General features: G+C 41.9%; 3 protein-coding genes across 9 annotated transcripts in view; 2 read left to right on the forward strand and 1 right to left on the reverse strand.

Moving 5' to 3' along the window:
• tbl1xr1b (tbl1x receptor 1b) overlaps positions 1–6,109 on the reverse strand; it is an 18,587-nt gene extending 12,478 nt beyond the window's left edge. The window contains exons 1-4 of one of the 6 annotated variants that reach the window (XM_035670958.1): positions 5,958–6,109; positions 3,688–3,754; positions 281–384; positions 3–146 (exon numbers count right to left, since the gene is read on the reverse strand). In XM_035670958.1, coding sequence (XP_035526851.1) covers positions 3–146; positions 281–338 — 202 coding nt within the window. In that variant the 5' untranslated portion in view covers positions 339–384; positions 3,688–3,754; positions 5,958–6,109. Of the gene's footprint in view, positions 147–280; positions 385–3,687; positions 3,755–5,467; positions 5,671–5,913 lie in introns of those variants that run through there. The other 5 variants (XM_035670957.1, XM_035670955.1, XM_035670956.1 and 2 more) reach the window with 5 other exon arrangements.
• Positions 6,110–12,203: 6,094 nt separating this feature from the next.
• On the forward strand, positions 12,204–16,340 carry kcnmb2 (potassium large conductance calcium-activated channel, subfamily M, beta member 2). 2 transcript variants are annotated; one of them, XM_035670043.1, is made up of 6 exons: positions 12,204–12,494; positions 13,220–13,322; positions 13,789–13,882; positions 14,032–14,202; positions 14,393–14,588; positions 14,861–16,340. In XM_035670043.1, the coding sequence occupies exons 3-6, from the start codon at positions 13,821–13,823 to the stop codon at positions 15,143–15,145; spliced, it is 714 nt and encodes a 237-aa protein (XP_035525936.1). In that variant the 5' UTR covers positions 12,204–12,494; positions 13,220–13,322; positions 13,789–13,820; the 3' UTR covers positions 15,146–16,340. The 2 variants fall into 2 exon arrangements, with proteins under 2 accessions (XP_035525936.1, XP_035525935.1); XM_035670042.1 differs by having other exon boundaries at positions 12,205–12,494; positions 13,757–13,882; positions 14,861–16,339.
• Positions 16,341–16,672: 332 nt separating this feature from the next.
• LOC118334683 (phosphatidylinositol 4,5-bisphosphate 3-kinase catalytic subunit alpha isoform) overlaps positions 16,673–20,719 on the forward strand; it is a 13,189-nt gene continuing 9,142 nt past the window's right edge. Inside the window, exons 1-7 of the mRNA XM_035670712.1 lie at positions 16,673–17,069; positions 17,952–18,367; positions 18,654–18,863; positions 19,009–19,259; positions 19,592–19,837; positions 20,057–20,142; positions 20,247–20,352. Of these exons, the coding sequence (XP_035526605.1) occupies positions 18,016–18,367; positions 18,654–18,863; positions 19,009–19,259; positions 19,592–19,837; positions 20,057–20,142; positions 20,247–20,352 (1,251 nt within the window). The 5' untranslated portion in view covers positions 16,673–17,069; positions 17,952–18,015. The remainder of the gene's footprint in view (positions 17,070–17,951; positions 18,368–18,653; positions 18,864–19,008; positions 19,260–19,591; positions 19,838–20,056; positions 20,143–20,246; positions 20,353–20,719) is intronic.

Genomic DNA, 20,719 nt, shown 5'->3' on the forward strand with positions numbered 1-20,719 from the left:
CTCATTGATGCTGACTTCAGCCTCCACATACTGCAGGCCCTTCTGGATGATGGAGATGAGGGCAGCAGGGGGCACCAGGGCTCCATTGATGTTGGACTGGCTGATGTGGCTCTCTATGCCAAAGGTAAATGCTGAATGAGAGAAGCCTGGAGGAGGAATGGATCATTTGGAAAGATGGAGTCAAAGTTCAATAGAGCAGCAGTGTATCATATTACATGTTTTAAAGTAGGAAAACAAGTGCAATTCAGACCACAGGTATTTACCCCAAAACAACACTTACCTGACTCTTGTAGGTATCTGTAAACCAGGAAATTGACCTCATCACTGCTTATGCTCATTTTTAGTCCTGGTGATTAAACCATTGGGTCAGCACAGGATAGGAGCCTGTAAGAAAAAACAAAGCAGAGAGTCTTGCATAATTAGGATTGATGGCATTACACACCTTAGAACTGAGCTGAAACGAGCTTTTAGTAGTATCTTCATTACTCGGGTGCATTAACATCCCAGATGACATGCAGGGGCACTGAGCCAGGTGTAAATGAGAGCTGTCACACACGCTAACTGAGGATGGTGTTACACTACGAACTAACTGTGTAGCTCACTATCAAACTGGCACACATGGTGAAAACTGAGAAGAGGAAGAGGTTAAAAAAAAACATCACCCTGCTTGACCTAGATCTCGCAAGTTCAAAACAGACAGGTAGGCAAACTCAAGCGGTGATCTGCCATTTGATAAATGATGTTTCGTTTCTAACTACTTTTGTAGGCTGCAGAAGCTTCCTGGCTCTAGGCAGGGCACCAGTTTCCATTCATTAACCTACAACTGGAAATAATTACCAGCCGTCTTCATGAGGCAGGCTGGGTATTTTGGCTTAAAATGTCCGGGATGGGACTTAAACCTCAGCAATAACAGATCCTGCAGTGCTTGTGTCCGGGCCCCGTATTTATTCATGCAGAACCCGCACTGTTTAAAATGGGACTATGGAAATAAACAAGGGGTCTGGATGGGGGACAGAACCTCCACTGTTTCCATAATGCCAGCCCGCTGAAAAAGTCAACATGTCTCCTGCCACATCCCAGAGGCTGACATCCAAGACCAACTGAACCAAGAAGCCTGGAATCTAGTACGAGCCCTTCAGCTATCCCCGACAAGGTGGTCAGAAAGTCCTGACTGTTAGTGTTTCTCACACTGAAGCACTTCTGCTGGAACTCAGTTGGACAAAATGAGAATCTCTCACAGAAAACTCCTGTTTATGATGAGATAATAATCTTTCTACATAAAACCCAGCACGATTCTAACAAGATATGCACTTTTTCCCATTGCACCAGTGCTGTGCTCACGTTGTTACAATGCGTTGTGCTTTTCCATTACATTTGGTTTAAGGTTCAGCGTTGTTATGGTGCTCTGCAAGTATGTTGATGCAGCACTCTTGCATATCTGCAACTACACTAGCCTGTTTTCAAAGGGTGCCGGCAAATGTCATCCCCATGCAAGTGACGCAGGTGCAGTAAACAGGGTCAGAGCTCGCTTAGAAGAATATGTCGACCGATTCATCTGGCTGACATGAAGTTCAACATGATTGTTTTATGAACATCTGCACTGATCAATAGCTCAGTCAAGAGCGCTGACATTCATTACACTCATGTTGCATCACAGTATTTTCAGTTGTAGGTGTCATAAAGCATTAAACAGCCTAATTAGTAGCTAGGAAGGTCGAAATTGAGCCTAAGCTGAATTGCTCAGTTTACTTTAAAAGGTAGAAAAGTTTAACCTCATCCGGTTAATAGTTCAGAATCACTCCCAGGCCTATGAAGTAGTTGACTGTCAAGCAGCTAGAATGGAGAGCCCTAAAGATATTAAACTCATTGACATTAGGCTCACATTACCACGAGTCCAGACTGTACTTGTGCCCAGGTAGGTCTCACACTGCATTTCTTGTACAGATAACTGTCAGAGAAGGGTGCTCGGTGCAATCTTGTTTAAGTGGCAACATTTTTGGTCACAAAACCAATCTAAGATTGTCTTGTCACTGATTCGTGTTAGTGTCAAGCTGTGTATTCTTTATGATTATTAATACATTTAAACGATGTTTAACAGAGTGTCAAGTGTATTTCAACGTGTGATTTAAAATGCAAATAATCACTGAGATTGAGATTCAAAAAATGTGATTGAAAAAAAGCACTAGTTAATCTTTTAAATTAAAATATATTGATTGGTGTCCATGCCATATTTTGTCAGTATCTCCTGTCTCCATTTCAGCAAGTCATGCTTCGGACATTGAGTTACAGTGACCACCCACAAAGTGTTGTTCTAAGTTGTTAGAACAACAACAACAACAACAATAAACAAGTGAGTCAACATTACAAAGAATTTCACCCAAAACACCCCCACATTGTGCACCTGCAAGCACATAAAATATATGTGTTCTTGGAAAGCTATGAGGGTCATATATATGTTTATTTACTGCACACTCTTAACCAACATATATTCGGTTCAAAGATGTTGTTTCAGAATCACAGTTCCCATAGTTGCACATGTATGTTTTCTAAACAGCGTCTCAGTGTTTCCCACAGGATGACAGTTTTAGCATGGCAGGGACGGCGACGTATGTGTCTCTGTTCACTTTCTTCAGCAGTTATATGAAGTCGGCCACACGCGATTACGTTTTAACAACCGCAGATGATCCGCGTGTAAAGGAGGCTCGTTGCTAATGACATAGTCTATCAAAATGATCGAAACCAACGGTAACAAATGACATCGGCAGCAGCTAATGTGTTCCCTGCACTAAAGAGTGACTGTCTCTGTCTCTGTAGAGCAGTGTGACTGTCTGAAGACTCTACAGGAGGAGCAGAGCAGGGGGAGACTGTCCACTAGTTCATCGATCGCAGATATTTGTACTGTGAGTGAGAGATGCTTTGCTGAAGCAACAGCGCAAAACACAATGTTAGAGAAGTGTGAAAATATTTTCAGTTTGTTATGAAACTATAGCGAGGGGAAATAATAGACTGTGGTGGTGCACGTTAGTGTTCTGAACCAGTGTCACACAAACCTTTAGCACTGTATATCAACTTAGCAGTGGAACCACCACACTAATAAAGTAACTCAGACCAACCTTATGATCTCAAGACAACAATGAAATACCACTGGTGTCGTGTCTGTCTTTCTTTCCTGTTGTCATCGGATATATTCTTACCGAGAGCTCACTCTCTCTGAACTGAAGCCACAACAACCAAGTCTCCTACGCTAAAAACCTCAGCTTGTTTTGGAAACAACAAGGCATGCAGGATATTCCTTAAATTTACAAGCAAGCAAAAAATTCTAGTGGTAACCCATTAAAGCTCTTCATTACTGCAACACTTATGTAAACAACTGGGTTATTTCAGGGTGAAAATTTGAGTAAGTGTAATTTGTTAAGCAAGTTATCCATGTTCCAAGCCTTTTTGGGAAATGCCTAGTATTAAATGTCGACCTTGACTGAGTCATTCCAATACGCCGTCATCGACCTGATTGGATACAAAGCTAAACTACAGCCACTCTCTTCTCTCTATGACTCTTGACACTTTGCCAAAGCAATGTGATTTTTCAGACGGCAGTATAAGCATGCAGCCATAGAAAGAGGCAAAACAAAATCTATACATGTGGAGAAAAAACTATCAAGTCTAACATTAAACAGTGAGATACACTACCCATGTGATCAAGATGTCCTCAGATGCGCATCATATCTGTGTTGTCCTCAGCAAGAACTCTCAGTCCCTGAGAGGAAAAGAAAGAAATTGAATGCACCTCTTTCAACTCCTGAATTATACTTAAATAACACCAGGAGTGGACATAACATCTACATCATATAAGTGATAAAGAATGGACTGTGCCTCCAGTGTGAAATCACTTGCACTCAAAATGATTAACGTATTAGTATCAATAATTCAGCAAGCAAGAAATAAAAATAATTAATTCCATTCAAGTCTCCTTGGCGTGCTTTTTAGACTTCAGACCTTCTTCAATAATCTGCCCTGACTCCCCAAAGTAATGCTTCATTTACACTTTTAACACATTTAAACACATAGTACTGTTTAAATGTGGGTCAAGTACAACAAGAACCATATCGGCCCTGCCAGATATTCACAGAATATATGGATTCTCCATCAGTGCTGTGACAAATTATCTTATAATTAGATTGGACATTTTAGCAGCAGCATATCAGTGAGTGTGAGGAAAGTGTAATGAACAAAGGGGCGTGTCACCAAACAAGAGAAACTGGGTCAGAAATGTAAAAAGCCAAAAACAGCCAGTGGATCTTTGTGCTGAGCACACCGCAACTATCCCTGAGGGGAAGTATGCTTATGTATTATGTAAGGAAATGAAAGAGACATGCCATGATTGTAAATCATTGTAGATGCTTGTTGCCTGCAATAGTAGCCAGCATCTCACTTATGGAAAATGTTTCACCAACTGGGACCAACACTGTGGCGTTTCAGTCCGTTCAGCATGTAGCCACACGCACACACAAGTCAGACTTAGTGTTGTTTGTATGTGACTGCTGGTCCTGGTTCAGCTGCTACTCCTCGGGTCACACTGATTTCGTGTAAGTTAAATGCATTTAAGTTATGTCACCATGCTAATCTGCCGGTAACCAAGTTGGCAAGATAGCATGGCAAGCTACTTGCGGAAATACATTGCCCATCCCCCCACACACGGTGGCGACTGAATGGGCTGCACAAACTACAGTGTGTACGTTACCGACACGCTGTACGAGCAGGAGAGTCAGCAGCCCCAGAGTGTGCACATGAATGGATCCAAATAATAATAATAATAACTTTACTACTGTACGGAAAGCCTCAATCAAATGCCCCTTCAACCGCCAATGCATCGTTCCTATTTACTGTAATACTGATTTAACGAGTCACTGGTGTAATGTAGCGGCAGGCTGACAACTGTCCACATGTCATGGGTCAATAAGTAGATGTACGAAGGGAAAGGGTTTCATCGGCACTAGCATTGTAATGGTTGTCAAGTGAACGAGCATCACTTGCGTCTTCTTCTTCTTCACCTCACTAGCCTCCGTAATAACCAGTTTATTATTTACCACCCATTTTAACGCGGTGCCAACTCTGCACTGCTATGAGCTAGGTGAGGTTAGCTCGCTGGCTAACATGCGAGTTCACATTAGTTGTGCCTCGGCGGCGGCCGTACCGTCGCCGTCACACAGTCCGAGGTTTCTCCAATTTGATGCAAATCAAACAACAGTTAACTACCAAAGTAATGTGATTAACATTATAGCAGTTCCCGTTGATTTTAATAGTTGTATATAACCGAATACAATAACGTTACATTAGCTCATTTTGAAGCAGGATTTCTGTCGAGTACCGCGAGATCGTCCGCTCGCTATCACTCCGACCTGCTAACAAGATAGCTAGGTGGCTAACACTAGCATGCTACGCTAATGACAGTGTTGCTGTGATCTCGTACCTACTTGGATAAAACCTTTCAATTGACGATATCTTCCACGGCTCTTGCGTTCAAGTCAGACCATGTTATCGCTTTTAATCGGTCGCCTGAAAGCTCGTTTTCGCACATATATGTGAGTAACTATCATGAGGTAATAATATTTAAAGTAAAGCCAGGCGGTTAGGAGCCAGCAACGGCTTCAGACACTCGACACAGAGCGCTGACCTCACATGCGAAAATGAGCTGCCTGTAACTACTGTTGTTTCAAACCGCCACTCTGTAAAGCTCAATATAACGATTCACTCCAGACGACGGCGGTGTTCAATACATCCACTGTCTCCTCGGTCGAATACGACAAAGTGGAGTGGGGGAAACTTATGTAAGACTACTAGCTATTTTTTATCAACAGCGTTATTTCAGATGTCCACCGAGCGGAACTTGGATATAAAACTATATCGGTGACTAACCTATTTTTTTTTTTTTTCCAAAAAGCACCAGACAAACAAAACACCTCGTGGTTTGCTGAAGCTTGAAAGCCGTCCTCAGGCGTTGATCAAATATTAGCTCCTGGTTCGTTTGACAGGTTCACGGCAAAATGGAGCCACATTTCCTCTTTGAAACCGACCAATGAGATGGAGCAGAGAAAAATGCCGAGGCCTCTGGAAGTTTGTCCCGCAGCCAAGCACCAGTCATAACAACAGTGTGCTCGCCCATCCCCCACTACACCTCTTTTTTGCCTGTGTGGTCACCACTAGCCCTGGATTAATGACACCCCACCCCCAGTCCTGTGCTCAGTCATTCAGACTGGGAAAGTCAACAACAAGCTTACATCATCATTGCAATCTCTGTTTTACACTGATTCTTGTTTGTTTTGTTTTGTTTTTTTTTTTTTTTTCAAGCTGTATACATAATCCATAATCATATTAATTTCCCCAAATGTCCCTTAACGAGGAAGATAGTCTGAGAGTATTCATGCTGTACCCTCATTTAAGATTCACTACAGTAAAAAAATGGGTGCTGACCTTCAAAATTCTGTAATGTATCTTGTAACACAACGTACCTTGTTTGGCTGTCCCCATTTAAGTGGCTGCACTGCCTAAGCCTTTTACAATGGGAGATGATGACATATTATGAAATGCTGAATTAGGAACCGTTAAATTAGTTGTACAGCTGCAGCAAGGGTGCAGCATATTCAGTGTTTTTTTTTTTTCTTTTTCTTCCTGCTACCACAAATGTAATAATCTCTGCTGGGAGCACAGATGCACACACATCCCCTCTTTATTTCTCACGCTCTGTGCATCCTCACAACCGCAAGAAAACCAAACAACGACCACAACGTCATCATAAAATGTCTGTGTATGTGTTTTTGTAAGATATATAATTCATCTTTGCAAAATGGCTTGGCATATCACCTTTAGCCAAGGTAAAACTGATAATATGGCAGAAGGAAAACATTTGCATGCAATCAGATATTACAAATTTAAAAGTCATTAATTTGTATAGCCTATCTGATTGACTGTGTTGTTGTGTTGAGTGATGGATTTGGCTCTAGCAGACGCTGTATGCTACTGCAGTCCACTGATTTTCTGCCTTGCTACCTCTCAACCTCTTAGCTGTTTGATCCTCCCACTCAATTATCTCAGTGCTCATCTGGCCCTTTGTCACCATCCTTGCAACTTGTCCACCAGAGACCTCCCTGTCTAATATCTTGTGCCACACACTCACTAATATGGAGGGGTGATGGGGTGGATGTTACAACACACTGTAATTTCTTCACACAGAGCAAAGCAGGGAGGATGCTACCAAAGATGGTCTGAATGTCAATAACCTAGTGATGTGGGGCGGACACAAAAATTAAAAAATATGCAAAACAGGTTTCAGTTTCAGTTCTTTTTTATCTCTATTAGTTTGTGTACGGGTGATTTCCCACATTCTGCCTCTTGCTTGTTTCTCCTCAAGCCAAGAGAAACAGAAATATGTGCTCCATCACTCCCACATTGTGATGTTGTTTTGGCTGCCAGTGAAGAAATGTGAAGCAAATTCCTCATCTCCAATGCCAGGCTTTACGCAATATATGATTCACTCTACGGGCAAATACTGTGAATTGACTCACCTCTTCTCTGTGACTGTAAATCCTACTCATCCTTTTTTTATATACAGTGCATGCACATACTCTTTACTGTACATTAATAGCAAAACACGTCAACATTCATGAAAATCTCCCAATCCTAAATTATGTTTATGTGGTCCTCCTTAAAAATGAGATGAGCACAGTTTCCCTCCATAAATGTGAGACTAGAAGGAATACAGCAGTATGGTTTCTGTGTGGGGGCGGGGAACTAATCTGCAGGACAATAACACGAGGTTGCTATGGATGTGAGCACAGCGGCAACACTGATGAATATGTGCTGGACCTGTTGGCATTGTGTAATTGCCTAGATACTGCCACACAAGTGGCAGCAAGCTTTATCAACAGCCTTAGCAACAGCAGTACTGCCTTTTCATTTTTGTGAGTGTATGTTTGTGTGTAAAGAAGAACAGGAGATTAGTGGCTACATCTAAGATAAAGACACATGGAATAAGATTTCCATCTTTCTTGAAGAAAAGATTGCAAGCTAGGAATAATAACTGGATATCAGAAGCTTGTAAACTCCCTCAAAATGAGTAGTTCTTACTTGTGATTAACTGTTGCTTGTGTACACAGACTAGGAAATCTGACAAGTTTGATTTGTGTCTTTATTTTGCGGATACAGATGTTTGTAATTTCCTACGTTTAAGGCATTCATCACAAAGATCCAAAGTTTGATGAAAAACATGTTCACTGGAGAGTCCCAACCCTCAGACTGGGGCCCACTGTGTTATTTCTTTCAGCAGATGCACAACAGCACAGGTGACACTCCTTATGCTGTATGTTAAATAACAGCAATTCAAAAATAGGATCAGACCAACCTGACCCTAATAGCTGTTACACATCAGAGCTACAAGTCACCTCACAAGCATTATGAGGATGATGCATTATTCCTGTGAGAGAGTGAGCGACAGAAAGAGAGGGAAACGGAGCAAGAGAAGGGACTGCAGCTCAGCTCCACTGCCTGCTCAGCAAGAGCTATTTTTAGATCCCGAGAAACAAAGAAGCAGAATCGCCTTTCATCCCCACTGTAACTATGCCGTTTCACCTCCAAATGTGGTACTTGAAGACAGTCTGCACTTCTTTGTTGCTATGTTTAGGCCTAACCTCAAATAAATACGAACGCCTTTCCATCTGCCCTTGAGTCTTTTTTCCTCATCCTTGTGCACGTTTTCCTTGCTGTTGGTTTTGCAAAGCTACATCTAAGGTCAGGGTATAATTAAAGGGAAAAGCATCTCAGCTATGAGGCTGGAAGGAGCTCTGGGGTTCTTCAGGGAAATTGTCTTATATTATACTGTACTCTCTGACCAGACGGGGGCCTGGAGGAGGCAGTAAATGCAAAGTGGTGAGCAGTTGCCACTTCTAGCAAAATCTGATCTGATGCTGCTGCTATAAGGGACAGACTTTCATAATCACATGGGCTGAGGAGGATGAGTGAAGACTGCAGCCAAGCTGGCTCATTAAATGGGGTCTGCAGAGGAAAATCCCCCAGCTGGTCGGATCAGTACTGTCATGGAAATCACTGCCTACAGAGAAGTCATAGCATTAGAAATCTACAGATTAAATTGTCTGGGAAAATATGTAATACCACATATTACATTTTTTTTAAATAAACATGCAAAGCAGAGTTTTTGTTTATAAAAATGTGAAATAAAAAATAAAGATTTGTGCATATCATATGCAATGCCGACCCCAGATTTTTTAGCCATTTTGTTCCCTTTAGGAGGCTCATTAAAACTACCAACACATGTTTACAGTGTTCATTCTGACTATATTTTAACGTGCATTTTTACACTTGTGATTTTACAAATTAAAAGCATCACTCCAAAAAGTCCCTGGCACTCAATGTGATCTTTTGTTTGTGATCAGTCAAAGAGGAAACCCCCACCCAATTTATCTTTCTCCAGTTTCTGAGGTTGCAGAGACACCTTGTGGCAGGACGTGGCAGAATTTGTTCACAGTGTTTGAAACAGTGGCCTTCAAGTTGCCTATACATACTGTACATTTGTGACATGGAAAGGCGTTTGAAGTGTTTGAAATAACTGCTGCTGAATTCCTCTGTGGATGCGCAGCAGTGCCTGTAACAAACATAGCGACAGACCCACAGTCGAGCCGGTCGGAGCCAGTTATTTGGAGGCACAGTGGAGATTCATTGTGCTGGACCAACTCATTTCAAGCATGACAACATTGTACAAGGAACTCATATTACTAACACAGGTATGACAGGCATTCTGTTCACTTGGGCTAAGAGTTTAAATAAGAGGTAGCCAGCTGCTGTCCCTGGGAGCCCAAACCACTTTGGAAAGCCACTGCTGACAGTTGCAGCCCAAAGTCTGGATTATTATAACAACACATCGACAAGAGGTAGGACTTCACAGATTGTATGTATTACCACTGCTATTTCAACTCAGCACACACCAGTCACACACAAAAGCGACAGCTTATTGTAATTTGGATGTGCAAAGACAAGAGATTATTACAGGCACCACAAAGAAACAGTGAGTGTGAACACAGATAGCAAGTACATGTACCATGTGTCAAAAAAAGGATCCATCAAACAATAGAAGGTCAACACACTGCACATAGCTGGAAATACAAAAGATTTTTAATCTCATACATGTGAAATGGATTCATACAGGCTCAGACTGAGATACAATGTGGGCTTTTTAGATTGATCTGCAGTATAAGATAGCTTTGGAAATTGCACTTCTTACAGCCTGTTTTTTATTGATGTCTTAATGAGTCTTAACTGGATAGTAATGATGGGAACGTGCTGTTTCGCCCCTCTGTGTTTGAACAACAAGACTGGGTTTTGACATTGTGTGCAATAATGAGAACTGCATGTACAGTTTGAAACATGCAGCTTATAGTGCCCTGCTCTGTTTACACTGTGTGTGCACCCCAGGTAAGTGTTGACTGCTCTGTTAGACTTCTGTGGGGTACTGTGCAGTGGAGCATGTGACTTTTTAAAGGCACCAAACAGGACACCTGACAGGGAAGCAATAATCACTGGAAGGACAAGGCAAAAAATACATCCTGAGACATTCTTTATCAAAGAGCGTGTTGATAGCAGGCCGGGCTTTGAATTCCTCTGTGTTGTTAAGCACACAAGGTGAGTAAACACCTAATAAAGCAAAATTTGCTGAATCAAAGCTCAAGAGCCCTCATATGTTACACACACGCCTGTATTTCACTTTTATGGTGAACATACAATATGAGCTCAATAAAACCCAAAGGTTACAAATAGTCATATAAGATTATAGATGGATTATGAGACAATGGGCCCCTGGGCAAAGCTATGTGTACATAGGAGAAAGATACCCAGACTGAAAGAGTAGCAAAATGACACAAAACGCCTACAAACAACATGGTCGTTTTACGTTTCTTTGTACTTATTTTTTATGTTTGTGGTCACTTTGCTCTTTTTTATGTCTTTTTGCACCTCTATGTAGTCATTGTGTGTCTCTTTGTAGTTTTGTGTTGCTATCTGTTTGTAGTTGTTTTGTATCCATGCAGTCATTTTGTGTCTCTTTGTGATAGTTTTGCATTGCTTTCTGCACATTTTGTGTCTCTCAGTAGTTGTTTTGTTTCATGTAACATTTCTTTGCAGTTGTTTCTTTGTTGTCATTTTACGTCTCTTGGTGGTCGTTTAAAGGCTTTTTGTAGTTGTTTTACATTTATTTCAGTGACACACTGCAGGTGAGGCAGAATTCACAGGTGCAGATGTTTGTTGAAAAACTGCAGCTGAGATCCAGTAATTAGTTTACTCCGTAGATGAAAAGATGCTGTCTGCCCAGGGGCCTTCTTACCCCCATGGGCCTCAGGGCCTGCACCCAGAAGGCCCGTTCAGTAATCCATCCATGTATAAGATAACACCTGTTCTATAGTTATGTGTCTACCACATGCCCATTTGGTTTATTACTCATTCAGTCACGTTTCTGAGTCTCTCAAGATGAGAGAGAGGCAGCTGGAAGAAATAAGAACCAAGGACACACCCATAAAGAATATACAGTGAGGTCTACTGGTCCTATCTGCCTCTGGCTCAGAATATGTAGTTCATTAAACTGATAATAGGAGAATCTGAACAGTACGTTCCTGCTGGGGTAAGCAGTTTCACACTAGTGCGGGGTGTTGGAGCACCTCCTCTGACACACAGCGACTGCTTCCCTCCACTCCAGCGCTTCATGTGGTGACACTGCAGACTCAGTAGCTTTTTAAATAAGCAGTGATATGAAGAAGGACACAATATATGTGAAATCCATTTTTCATTCAGAACCACTTTCACTTCACCCTTTGACTGTGACATCATTCCTGATTCAGAAAAGTGTTTCATTTCAACTATTTCAAATTCCAGGGGTCTTAGAAACTTTACCAGAATGAAAACCCTTTTTTATTGTTTTGAATGGATAACATTTCCACAACTGTCAATTCTGATAATTGAGAAAATGTTATTGTTTGAGAAAATAGCATCTGGAATGTGGAAAATGTGTATTTTACATTCTGAACATTTTGTTTACATGTTTTAAATTTGTTTCGTTCATTTGAAGCCAACTTGGAAGGCTCCGTAAGGTCAGGCTCAACAATGTGAGACTGCCTGTCCCATATATCATAAAGGACAGCGTCACTGTCCATTCCTTGTAAGTTATTAGGTAGGAAGTCACCTGCCACTGCAAGTCCAGCCTACATGGAGCAGGAGGCACAGCTACTGACAAATACACTGCTCTTAAAGCCCTTTAAAAGCAGAGAGTTGTAAAAGTAAAGTTGGTATAAGGAGTAAGGGCAGTCTTTCTAAAAGTGTGTGTGTGTTTCAGTGTTTAGCTGAAATCAATACAGTTATGTGTGGAACTTGAGGCACTCCAGAGGCAATGGTCAGCGAGCTTTTATGGAGGAAGAAAAGTTGTAAGACAGCATACAATTCACGTAAGTGTGACTCTTTGTTGTGGGTATGCATGCAAACTTGTGTGGAATGTTTTGAAGAAGTCATAAATCTAGATAACATTTAATGGTTTCCTTCAGATTTCTTCTGTCACACTGGGGTTTTCTCTCAGCAACGTTTGCTCAAAGCAGCTGTGAATGTAATACAATGAGGAAATTACTCATCTAAGAGGAACTTGTTGGCTGGTTTTCTAAATATTCTGCTCCTAGCACTCTGGCAAGGTTGTTATCCTCCACAAAATGAAAACAGCCTGCTTATTGTAGTTACATGCTAGAGGACTGGATAATAGCTACAGAATGTCTAACAGTGTATCCATTCTGTACTCATCATTCATCTGAAGGCGATTAAATAAACAATATGATTTCTTTTATGTTGATTCCTACTTGAGTGATTGGTATTTCTTGTTCAGTTTTGAATCATGGTTGTGAGTTTGACAAGCCAGTGAAATCACTGCTTTATATGAGCAAATGACCTCACATAACTAATAACTTTGCCACGTAAATACATTTGTTTTTTAATAAATGCTGGGCAATCTCAAGAGTGGGTTTGCATCGACCCTCACCTTAAGCCCAACCCTTGGGTGACCCAGAACAAATAACTCATAATGTCTCACTTGCCTATTCATTTGCATCTGAATCAAGGCTAATGTTATTTATGGGACCAAAGCTGCACATGTAGCCTCCAGTGCTGTGTTTTCTGCCAATGGTAGGAGCGGCAGAGAGCGAGAGGAGTTACATGCAAGGTGTTGTTGTTGTACCAAGAGAGGAACCAATGACTTTGTGTTGACAGCAGAAGTGTTCAGGATACACCAGGTAGGTTTTTCACAAGCGCCTCATCAGCATTAACACCTTTCATCTGTGGCTATCTGTCATCTTGTTTACCTTTTGTAGCGTTTCTTTGTGTTCAAAATGAGATGTTTACCTGGTGGAGTGCACTATATCAGGAGTGCTTCCTGTCCCAGCACTATATAATGCTCTGATAATCAGGAACTGCTGTTTGCAGGGTTATTGGTAGAGACATATACTTAATATTTCTTTGGTACAAAACTGGACATATTTACAAAAGTAGTGAGTTTGACAGCAAATATGCACCAAAGGTACAGTATGATTTGTTGTCTTCCGAATTTGCTTTATAACCAGTGACTTGGGACTCCTGTTATGTTTATGAGCCTGGTAGTAAAGATGTAATTTAGTGTAACAAAAAATGTACTCTTGTTAAAGAACATAAAACTGGCTATAATTCACAGGTCTTTTCAGCAATCTTTCCATTCCACTTCAGCAAGCAAAGGAGGACGTGGATCATCGGGGAAGATGTTCTTTGTGGCAGGGGCCAAAAATACAGCTAGATCGGGAGGAGGAAATGAAAGGAACAGGTTCATACCAATTCTGGCTTGGAATATAGTCTTAAAATACAAAGGGGAAAATGGGCCATGCATGGCTCTTTCCTGTCACGCACTTTGATTTTTATGTCTTAATATTTGCAACATACAATAATGACTCCTCCTCATTTCCCATCAATCAGGTCAATCTACCAGAAGTTCCGTGAGGTAGATTTGTTGGACAAGAAGAAGACAGTGACAGCTCTAAAGCCCGGTGAAGATCGGGCCATTTTCCTGGGCCTTGGAATGATCCTCTCCTCAGTCATGATGTACTTTGTCCTGGGGATCACTATATTACGCTCATATGCAGACAGGTACAGGCCTGTTGTTACCATTGTCATTTTTTCATATAACACCCTATAAAAGGAGTTAACTGACATGTTTTATTCATCAGATGTGCTTGTTGAGAAACTGCTTCAGTGTTCTCTCAACCTACTTATTATACCCCAAGCAAGTTGATTTATTTTTGCATTAAATTGGATCTTCATTTAAATGTCAACACAGTGTGTGGACAGAGGAGGGTGTGTGTGTTGTACTCAACTCCACGGTCACAGCAGACATGAACTGTTCCTACAACTGTGGGTCAGAGTGCTGGAGAGTCTCCAAATACCCCTGTCTGCAGGTCTACGTGAGCGTCAATAACACAGGCCGTGTCAGCCGTTTATCTCACAATGAGGAGACCCAGGACACCAGCTCTGAAGTGAGTACAGTGCCAGAGGGAAAATACTGAGAATTACTGAACCGTTTCAAATGTTGACAATGGCTGTCAGATGTTGGCCTCATTATAGACTTACTCTGTTCCCAATTCTGTTAGTCAATAGGATTTGAATTTTTTTCCTGGTCAAGGTGAAAGATGATACATGAAGGGTGATGTATTCAATGCTGGGAAACAACAGAAATGTATCCCCAGTCACCAACACCAAACATATGACCAACTGATAACCTCAGTGTCCTCCAATCCTGTCCTTGCAGTGTTTCTATGTGCCCAGGTGCCAGAAGGACAGCGTGGCCATGCACGTCATGATCATGAACATCTCTGAGCGTCTGAAGGTGAACCAGCAGGTCCCCTGTTACTACGACCCCAGCGAGCAGCAGGAGTCCGTTCTCCTGACTAGGCTGTACGACCACAGCGTCGTCTTCCACTCGCTGCTGTGGCCCTCCTGCATGCTCACAGGGGGGGCCCTCATCATCGTGATGGTGAAGCTCACGCAGTACCTCTCCAGGCTGTGTGAGGAGATAGGGAAGATCAAGAGGTGAAATCCACACAGCAGCTGTAAAAGCCAAGCATATGGTGGTTCGGTGATGGACATACAGTATGACATGAAAGGGATTGTTTTAACAGAAGCGACCTTCCTGTGACCTCTTGCAAACTTTCCTCTTTGGTTGAGAACAGCTGACTGATCGAGGATGTGACTGTTTATAAAAGTGAACTGAATGTTCACAGGCGGAAACTGTCAGACATGTAACTGGCTGTTAAAACAGGGAAAACTATGAATGGATTTTGCATGGTGTTAAAGCATTGTAAAATGTTTTACAAGAGTTTGTCACACTTGTAATCTTAAATATAGTGTACTATGAGCACGTGCTTTCTATGTCACATGTGATATATGTGACTATACCAACCTTTCTCGACAGGGGAAAACACATCAAAAAATCTCCTCTATGTTGTTGAAGCATGTTACAATTTTGAGAACTTTCTCAAACTTCAAAAAGATTTTGATAATCATATGTGATTGTTTTCTGAAACAATAACATGTTCCTATTTGACCTCTGCCATCTTACTGACCAAATAATGTCATAATGAAATGCCTTTCATGAATGAACATAAGGTATGCCAAACATTACATGATTTTTTTTTTTAGAAAAAACTATTGTATACTGTAAAATGTATCTCATTCAACAACAATGAACATATAAAGATCTAGTATTTAAAGGGCTTTGCATATATATAGATGTCATAACACGATGTGTATTTGCAGATTTAAAGGAGAGACTTGCCCGGGCTTACCACACAAAGCTTAAAGTAAAAAATAATCATTCTGATTGCAGATTCCAGGGTCATGAACTCCCTCTTAGACACAACATCTACTGTATCCACCACCACGTTATCTCATAAATTAAAACAGATATATAATGCTCCCATTGTGGTGATTTTGTAATATTCTTTCTGGTCACACACTGTGGCTCTACAGCTAAAACGAATAACCATCTCCCCAGGATAGAGAAAGCACACACAGAGAGCACATATCTCTGCCAGGGCTGCACAATCTCCTGAAATTAGTTTGCATATTTTGCATAAAGTTTTCATCTGCATTCAATCACATAGCACTGACTGGCTGATGGTGGCCCTGAGTTTTGGAGAATAGCCCTGTCTTAGAATATATGACTTACAATGATGGATGTGCAAACTCTCAAGTTCAGACCATAACCAGGGCGCATTAACATTTATTAGGTTACTAATGAATTCTTCCTCTGCCCTTCGCCTGTAACTCCACCACTGAAACGGTACGTAGTTTTAAAGATATTTAATAACAAGCAGGGAAACATAATGTCATAGGTGGCAGTAATAAAGCACAATATGCAATGGAATTAATGAATCATACATCTATCTGTACTACTTCATCACACACACGGTGAAATAATTTGCTCTGTAGCAACTGAACAACAACTTTGGCCACAGTATTTCTCATGTGCTCTTTGGTGGCATTTCCTGCCCTGTCGAAGAAAAACAGAGAACAAGCGGTTTCCCCTGAACTTCCCCGGTCCCATCTCATGACAGGCTGCTTTCTCCCCCGGTAACTCGCTCTGTGTGGGAGGGCGGTCCGTGATGATGAGCCTGCTAGCAGCCCTCGAGCAGGAGGCTAGCTGTGTGGAGCTAGCGTGCTACCAAACTGTGCAGTTTATTTTCGGGACAGCACGATGAAGAACATCATGAAGTATTACAGACTTATTCCACCACAGCATATTGACAACATCACCGGGAGCTAGGGGAGTCTTTTCTTCACTATAGCGGGTCTGTCCCGACCCTCCAGTCTCATTGTTTGGATGGACTAGAGCTAGCCCCGCTGCCTGAGACTTCCCGAGCAGGCACGGATGGGATTGACTCAGCTAGCTGCTGCTAATGATTGTGCTGACTGACTAGCTCCGAGGCTAACCGGTTGGCGTTAGCTATCTGACACAGGTAGCTTTATATTTGTTTTTTTGTGTTTTGTTGTGTGTTCGCCTTTATTGTTGATCAAAACGGCTACCCAGTTACTCACACGACAAACTGTGGGGTCGCATCCCTTTATTGCACTAACGTCAGAGTAACATTGGTTTATGTATCAGTCGAGGTTTTCATATTGTAAATGACATTGATCTGCTTAGTGAACTTGGCTAGCATGGGTAGCTAACGTTAGCTACGAAACAACACCTAACGTTACGTTAACCCACCAGCAGCTGCACAATGCGAACTAGTAGTTAACAAGTGTCGGGACCAGGCTAAATGCTAAACCTAGCAGCGTAAGCCACACTAAACGAAAGTGTTGGTAATGCTTGTGTGTGTACATCATTTTTGAAGTGCTTTCATTCGAGATCACTGGACATGAATAACTTCACTGCTGCCCTCTTTGAGTTAGCACGATTTACTTCAACACCAACTTTAAAAAGCCAACGTTTTTGCGGTATATCTTTATGTCATCGTTGGGTTAGTTGCTTACCTTACAATTATATTAAAACGCAGTGATATTTAATTACTTCAAGTTACATCGTTGAAGTTAACCTGCTATGTTGTCATAGATGTGTTAACATAATGGCTATGTGCATTATGGCGAGCTTCAAAACAATGAAGCAGTATACAGTGGTCCCATAGGTATTCCCCTGTAGTTATTCCCCTCTTATTTACTCACGTTTTCATAACGTTTTTGGGCATTTATGTTGAATTGAGATATGGCCAGTTGTGTGTATTTCTCATTTATATAACCTGTCACTATGCTACTTGAGTGAAATGTTTACCACTAGTGTTTTGCATTATTGCGCATATGTCAGTGCTCCTTATGTAATCTGGTTTCCTTCTTTCTCACAGTTGGTTGACATCCCTCATCTGATAATTACCAGGCTCCGAAAAGAGCGGATTTGCTGGCACAACCATGCCTCCCAGGCCCTCCTCAGGAGAACTATGGGGGATGCACTTGATGCCCCCCAGCATCCTAGTGGACTGCCTTTTGCCAAATGGCATGATTCTCACGTTGGAGTGCCTCCGGGAGGCCACACTGATCACAGTCAAGCATGACCTTTTCAAAGAGGCCAGGAAGTACCCTCTTTACCATCTGCTGCAGGAGGAGAGCTCCTACATCTTTGTCAGTGTCACCCAGGAGGCAGAGCGGGAGGAGTTTTACGATGAGACCAGGAGGTTGTGCGATCTTAGGCTCTTCCAACCCTTCCTCAAAGTCATTGAGCCAGTAGGCAACAGAGAGGAGAAAATTCTCAACAGAGAGATAGGTATGGATTATGAATATTATGCAGCTACAAAACAACTTATTGTCCATTACGGTAATGTCCTGTATCTGCTGTTGGCCTTGGCAATGTCATTAACCACAATGAGGAGGATTAACATAATACGGTTGGCTTTAACTGGTCACATATATTGTGTTATGTGGTGTCACTGTATAAGGCTATGGCTCACATTTCACACGTCACGAAAAACACAAAAAACAGACAGCTAAAACATTTTGGGGTTAAAGGACACACAACAACATTTCATTCAGCTCTTGTTTTTCCTTTTTAGGTTTTGCTATTGGAATGCCTATATGTGAGTTTGAGTTGGTGAAAGACCCAGAAGTGCAGGACTTCAGAAGGAACATTTTAAATGTTTGCAAAGAGGCTGTGGACCTCAGAGACAGTAACGGACCCCACAGTAGAGCTTTGTACGTATATCCTCCCAATGTAGAATCCTGTGCAGAACTTCCCAGGCACATCTATAACAAACTAGATAAAGGTAAGACATTTCACCCTGGGCAGCAAATGTTGTAATAAAACTGTATTATGCAAAGATTCACATTTCTGCTGTGTGCACCTGCTCCAAGTATGAAAAAAATGTTAGCATATGTCTTCAATTGGATCGTTTATTCTCTTTCCCTCAGGTCAAATCATTGTTGTCATATGGGTCATTGTGTCACCCAGCAATGACAAGCAGAAGTATACCCTGAAGATCAACCATGACTATGTGCCAGAGCAGGTGATTGCCGAAGCCATCCGTAAGAAGACGCGTAGCATGCTGCTCTCCCAGGAGCAGTTAAAGATGTGTGTGCAGGAGTATCAGGGAAAGTACATCCTCAAAGTATGCGGCTGTGACGAGTACTTACTGGAGAAATACCCTCTGAGCCAGTACAAGGTAATCTAATTTAATCTTAGGATAGCTGCATCGGATGCTCTTGCGCTTAGAGGGGAAGAGATCCACTTCACATCAAATTATCATCTAACAAAAATGTGCTTGGCATTCATAACATGAAATGAAATTTATGAGAAAATGTGCTGCCTGTAACATGTGCTGGTTCGAGAATAGACTCTGTACATCATGGTGTATAAGTACAACGCGCAGAATGCTTCAGTTGTAAATGTAAAATCCGATAATTTACATGTTGACAACCTGAAATTGTATAAATGGCTTCAAAATGTCAAGTGGCATGAATAGCTTCAAAATGTCACTTTGTTTGTCCTCGACAGTACGTGCGCAGCTGTATCATGTTGGGACGGATGCCCAACTTGATGCTAATGGCAAAAGACAGCCTGTATTCCCAGCTGCCCATAGACAACTTCACCATGCCGTCATATGCAAGGCGAATATCCACAGCAACGCCCTACATGAATGGGGAAACAGCCACCAAGTCTCTATGGACTATCAATGGAACACTGAGGATCAGGATACTGTGCGCCACTTACGTCAATGTCAACATCAGAGACATTGACAAGGTACACATGCAGTACATCGGTGTGATGCTGTGACTGCTTCATCTTGTTTTATTTAAAGAGTCTCTGTTCTGCTTTGACTGTAATCTCACTTCTCCTGTACCTTGGAGGTTATTAAAATGTGGTGCACCGTGTCCTTCCCTTCATGCAGTCAGAAAGGAAATATATATTTATCACTAGATGGATTATTATATGCATTTTTTGTTTTTGTGGCTGCTCTAGATCTATGTCAGGACTGGGATATACCATGGTGGAGAGCAGTTGTGTGACAATGTCAACACCCAGCGTGTGCCCTGTTCAAACCCCAGGTAGTACACGATGAAGATTCGCATGCCATGCTCTGGGATTTCACTCAGCTTTGTGACAGTACTGCAATTGATTATGCTAATGGTCCTGTCCCTGTTTATTCCAGGTGGAATGAGTGGCTGAACTACGACATGTACATTCCAGATATCCCCCGTGCTGCCCGTCTCTGCCTCTCCATCTGTTCTGTGAAAGGGAGGAAGGGCGCCAAAGAGGTTAGCAGTGAAATGCCACATTAAAGTTATATTTAAGATGTTAGTCCTGGTTGATTTGATGACATCCATGGTTACTGGGAGTAAGAGCAGCTACTTTGTCAGAAATACAATATATCAAAAGAGGAACTAGTGTTTTGAGTAGGGATGGGTTCTTCTTCAGAACCGGTGCCCAGTGAATCGATTCCTTGGAACTGTTAGCATGCCTGCTTAATGATTCCGCTTATCGGTTCCGCTCGTTGCAAATGCGTCATGATGTCACACACGCACTCCGTTGTTTTGGTTCAGAACGCAGCAAACATGGCGTCGAGGCAGAAGCGCTCTAAAGTTTGGTTATATTTCACGTGAAAAGACGACAATACGGTCACTT

The sequence above is a fragment of the Morone saxatilis genome, unplaced genomic scaffold (genome assembly GCF_004916995.1).
Source record: "Morone saxatilis isolate NCDOM2014 unplaced genomic scaffold, NCSU_SB_2.0 Contig23, whole genome shotgun sequence".
Classification (NCBI taxonomy): Eukaryota; Metazoa; Chordata; class Actinopteri; family Moronidae; genus Morone; species Morone saxatilis.

What these genes read in the sequence shown, in the direction of transcription:
- kcnmb2 (XM_035670043.1), top strand. Translation starts at nt 13,821, where the DNA reads ATGTTCTTTGTGGCAGGGGCCAAAAATACAGCTAGATCGGGAGGAGGA. An exon ending in GGAGGAAATGAAAGGAACAG is followed by an intron (nt 13,883 to 14,031) that starts GTTCATACCAAT and finishes CCCATCAATCAG; the next exon opens with GTCAATCTACCAGAAGTTCC. An exon ending in TTACGCTCATATGCAGACAG is followed by an intron (nt 14,203 to 14,392) that starts GTACAGGCCTGT and finishes ATGTCAACACAG; the next exon opens with TGTGTGGACAGAGGAGGGTG.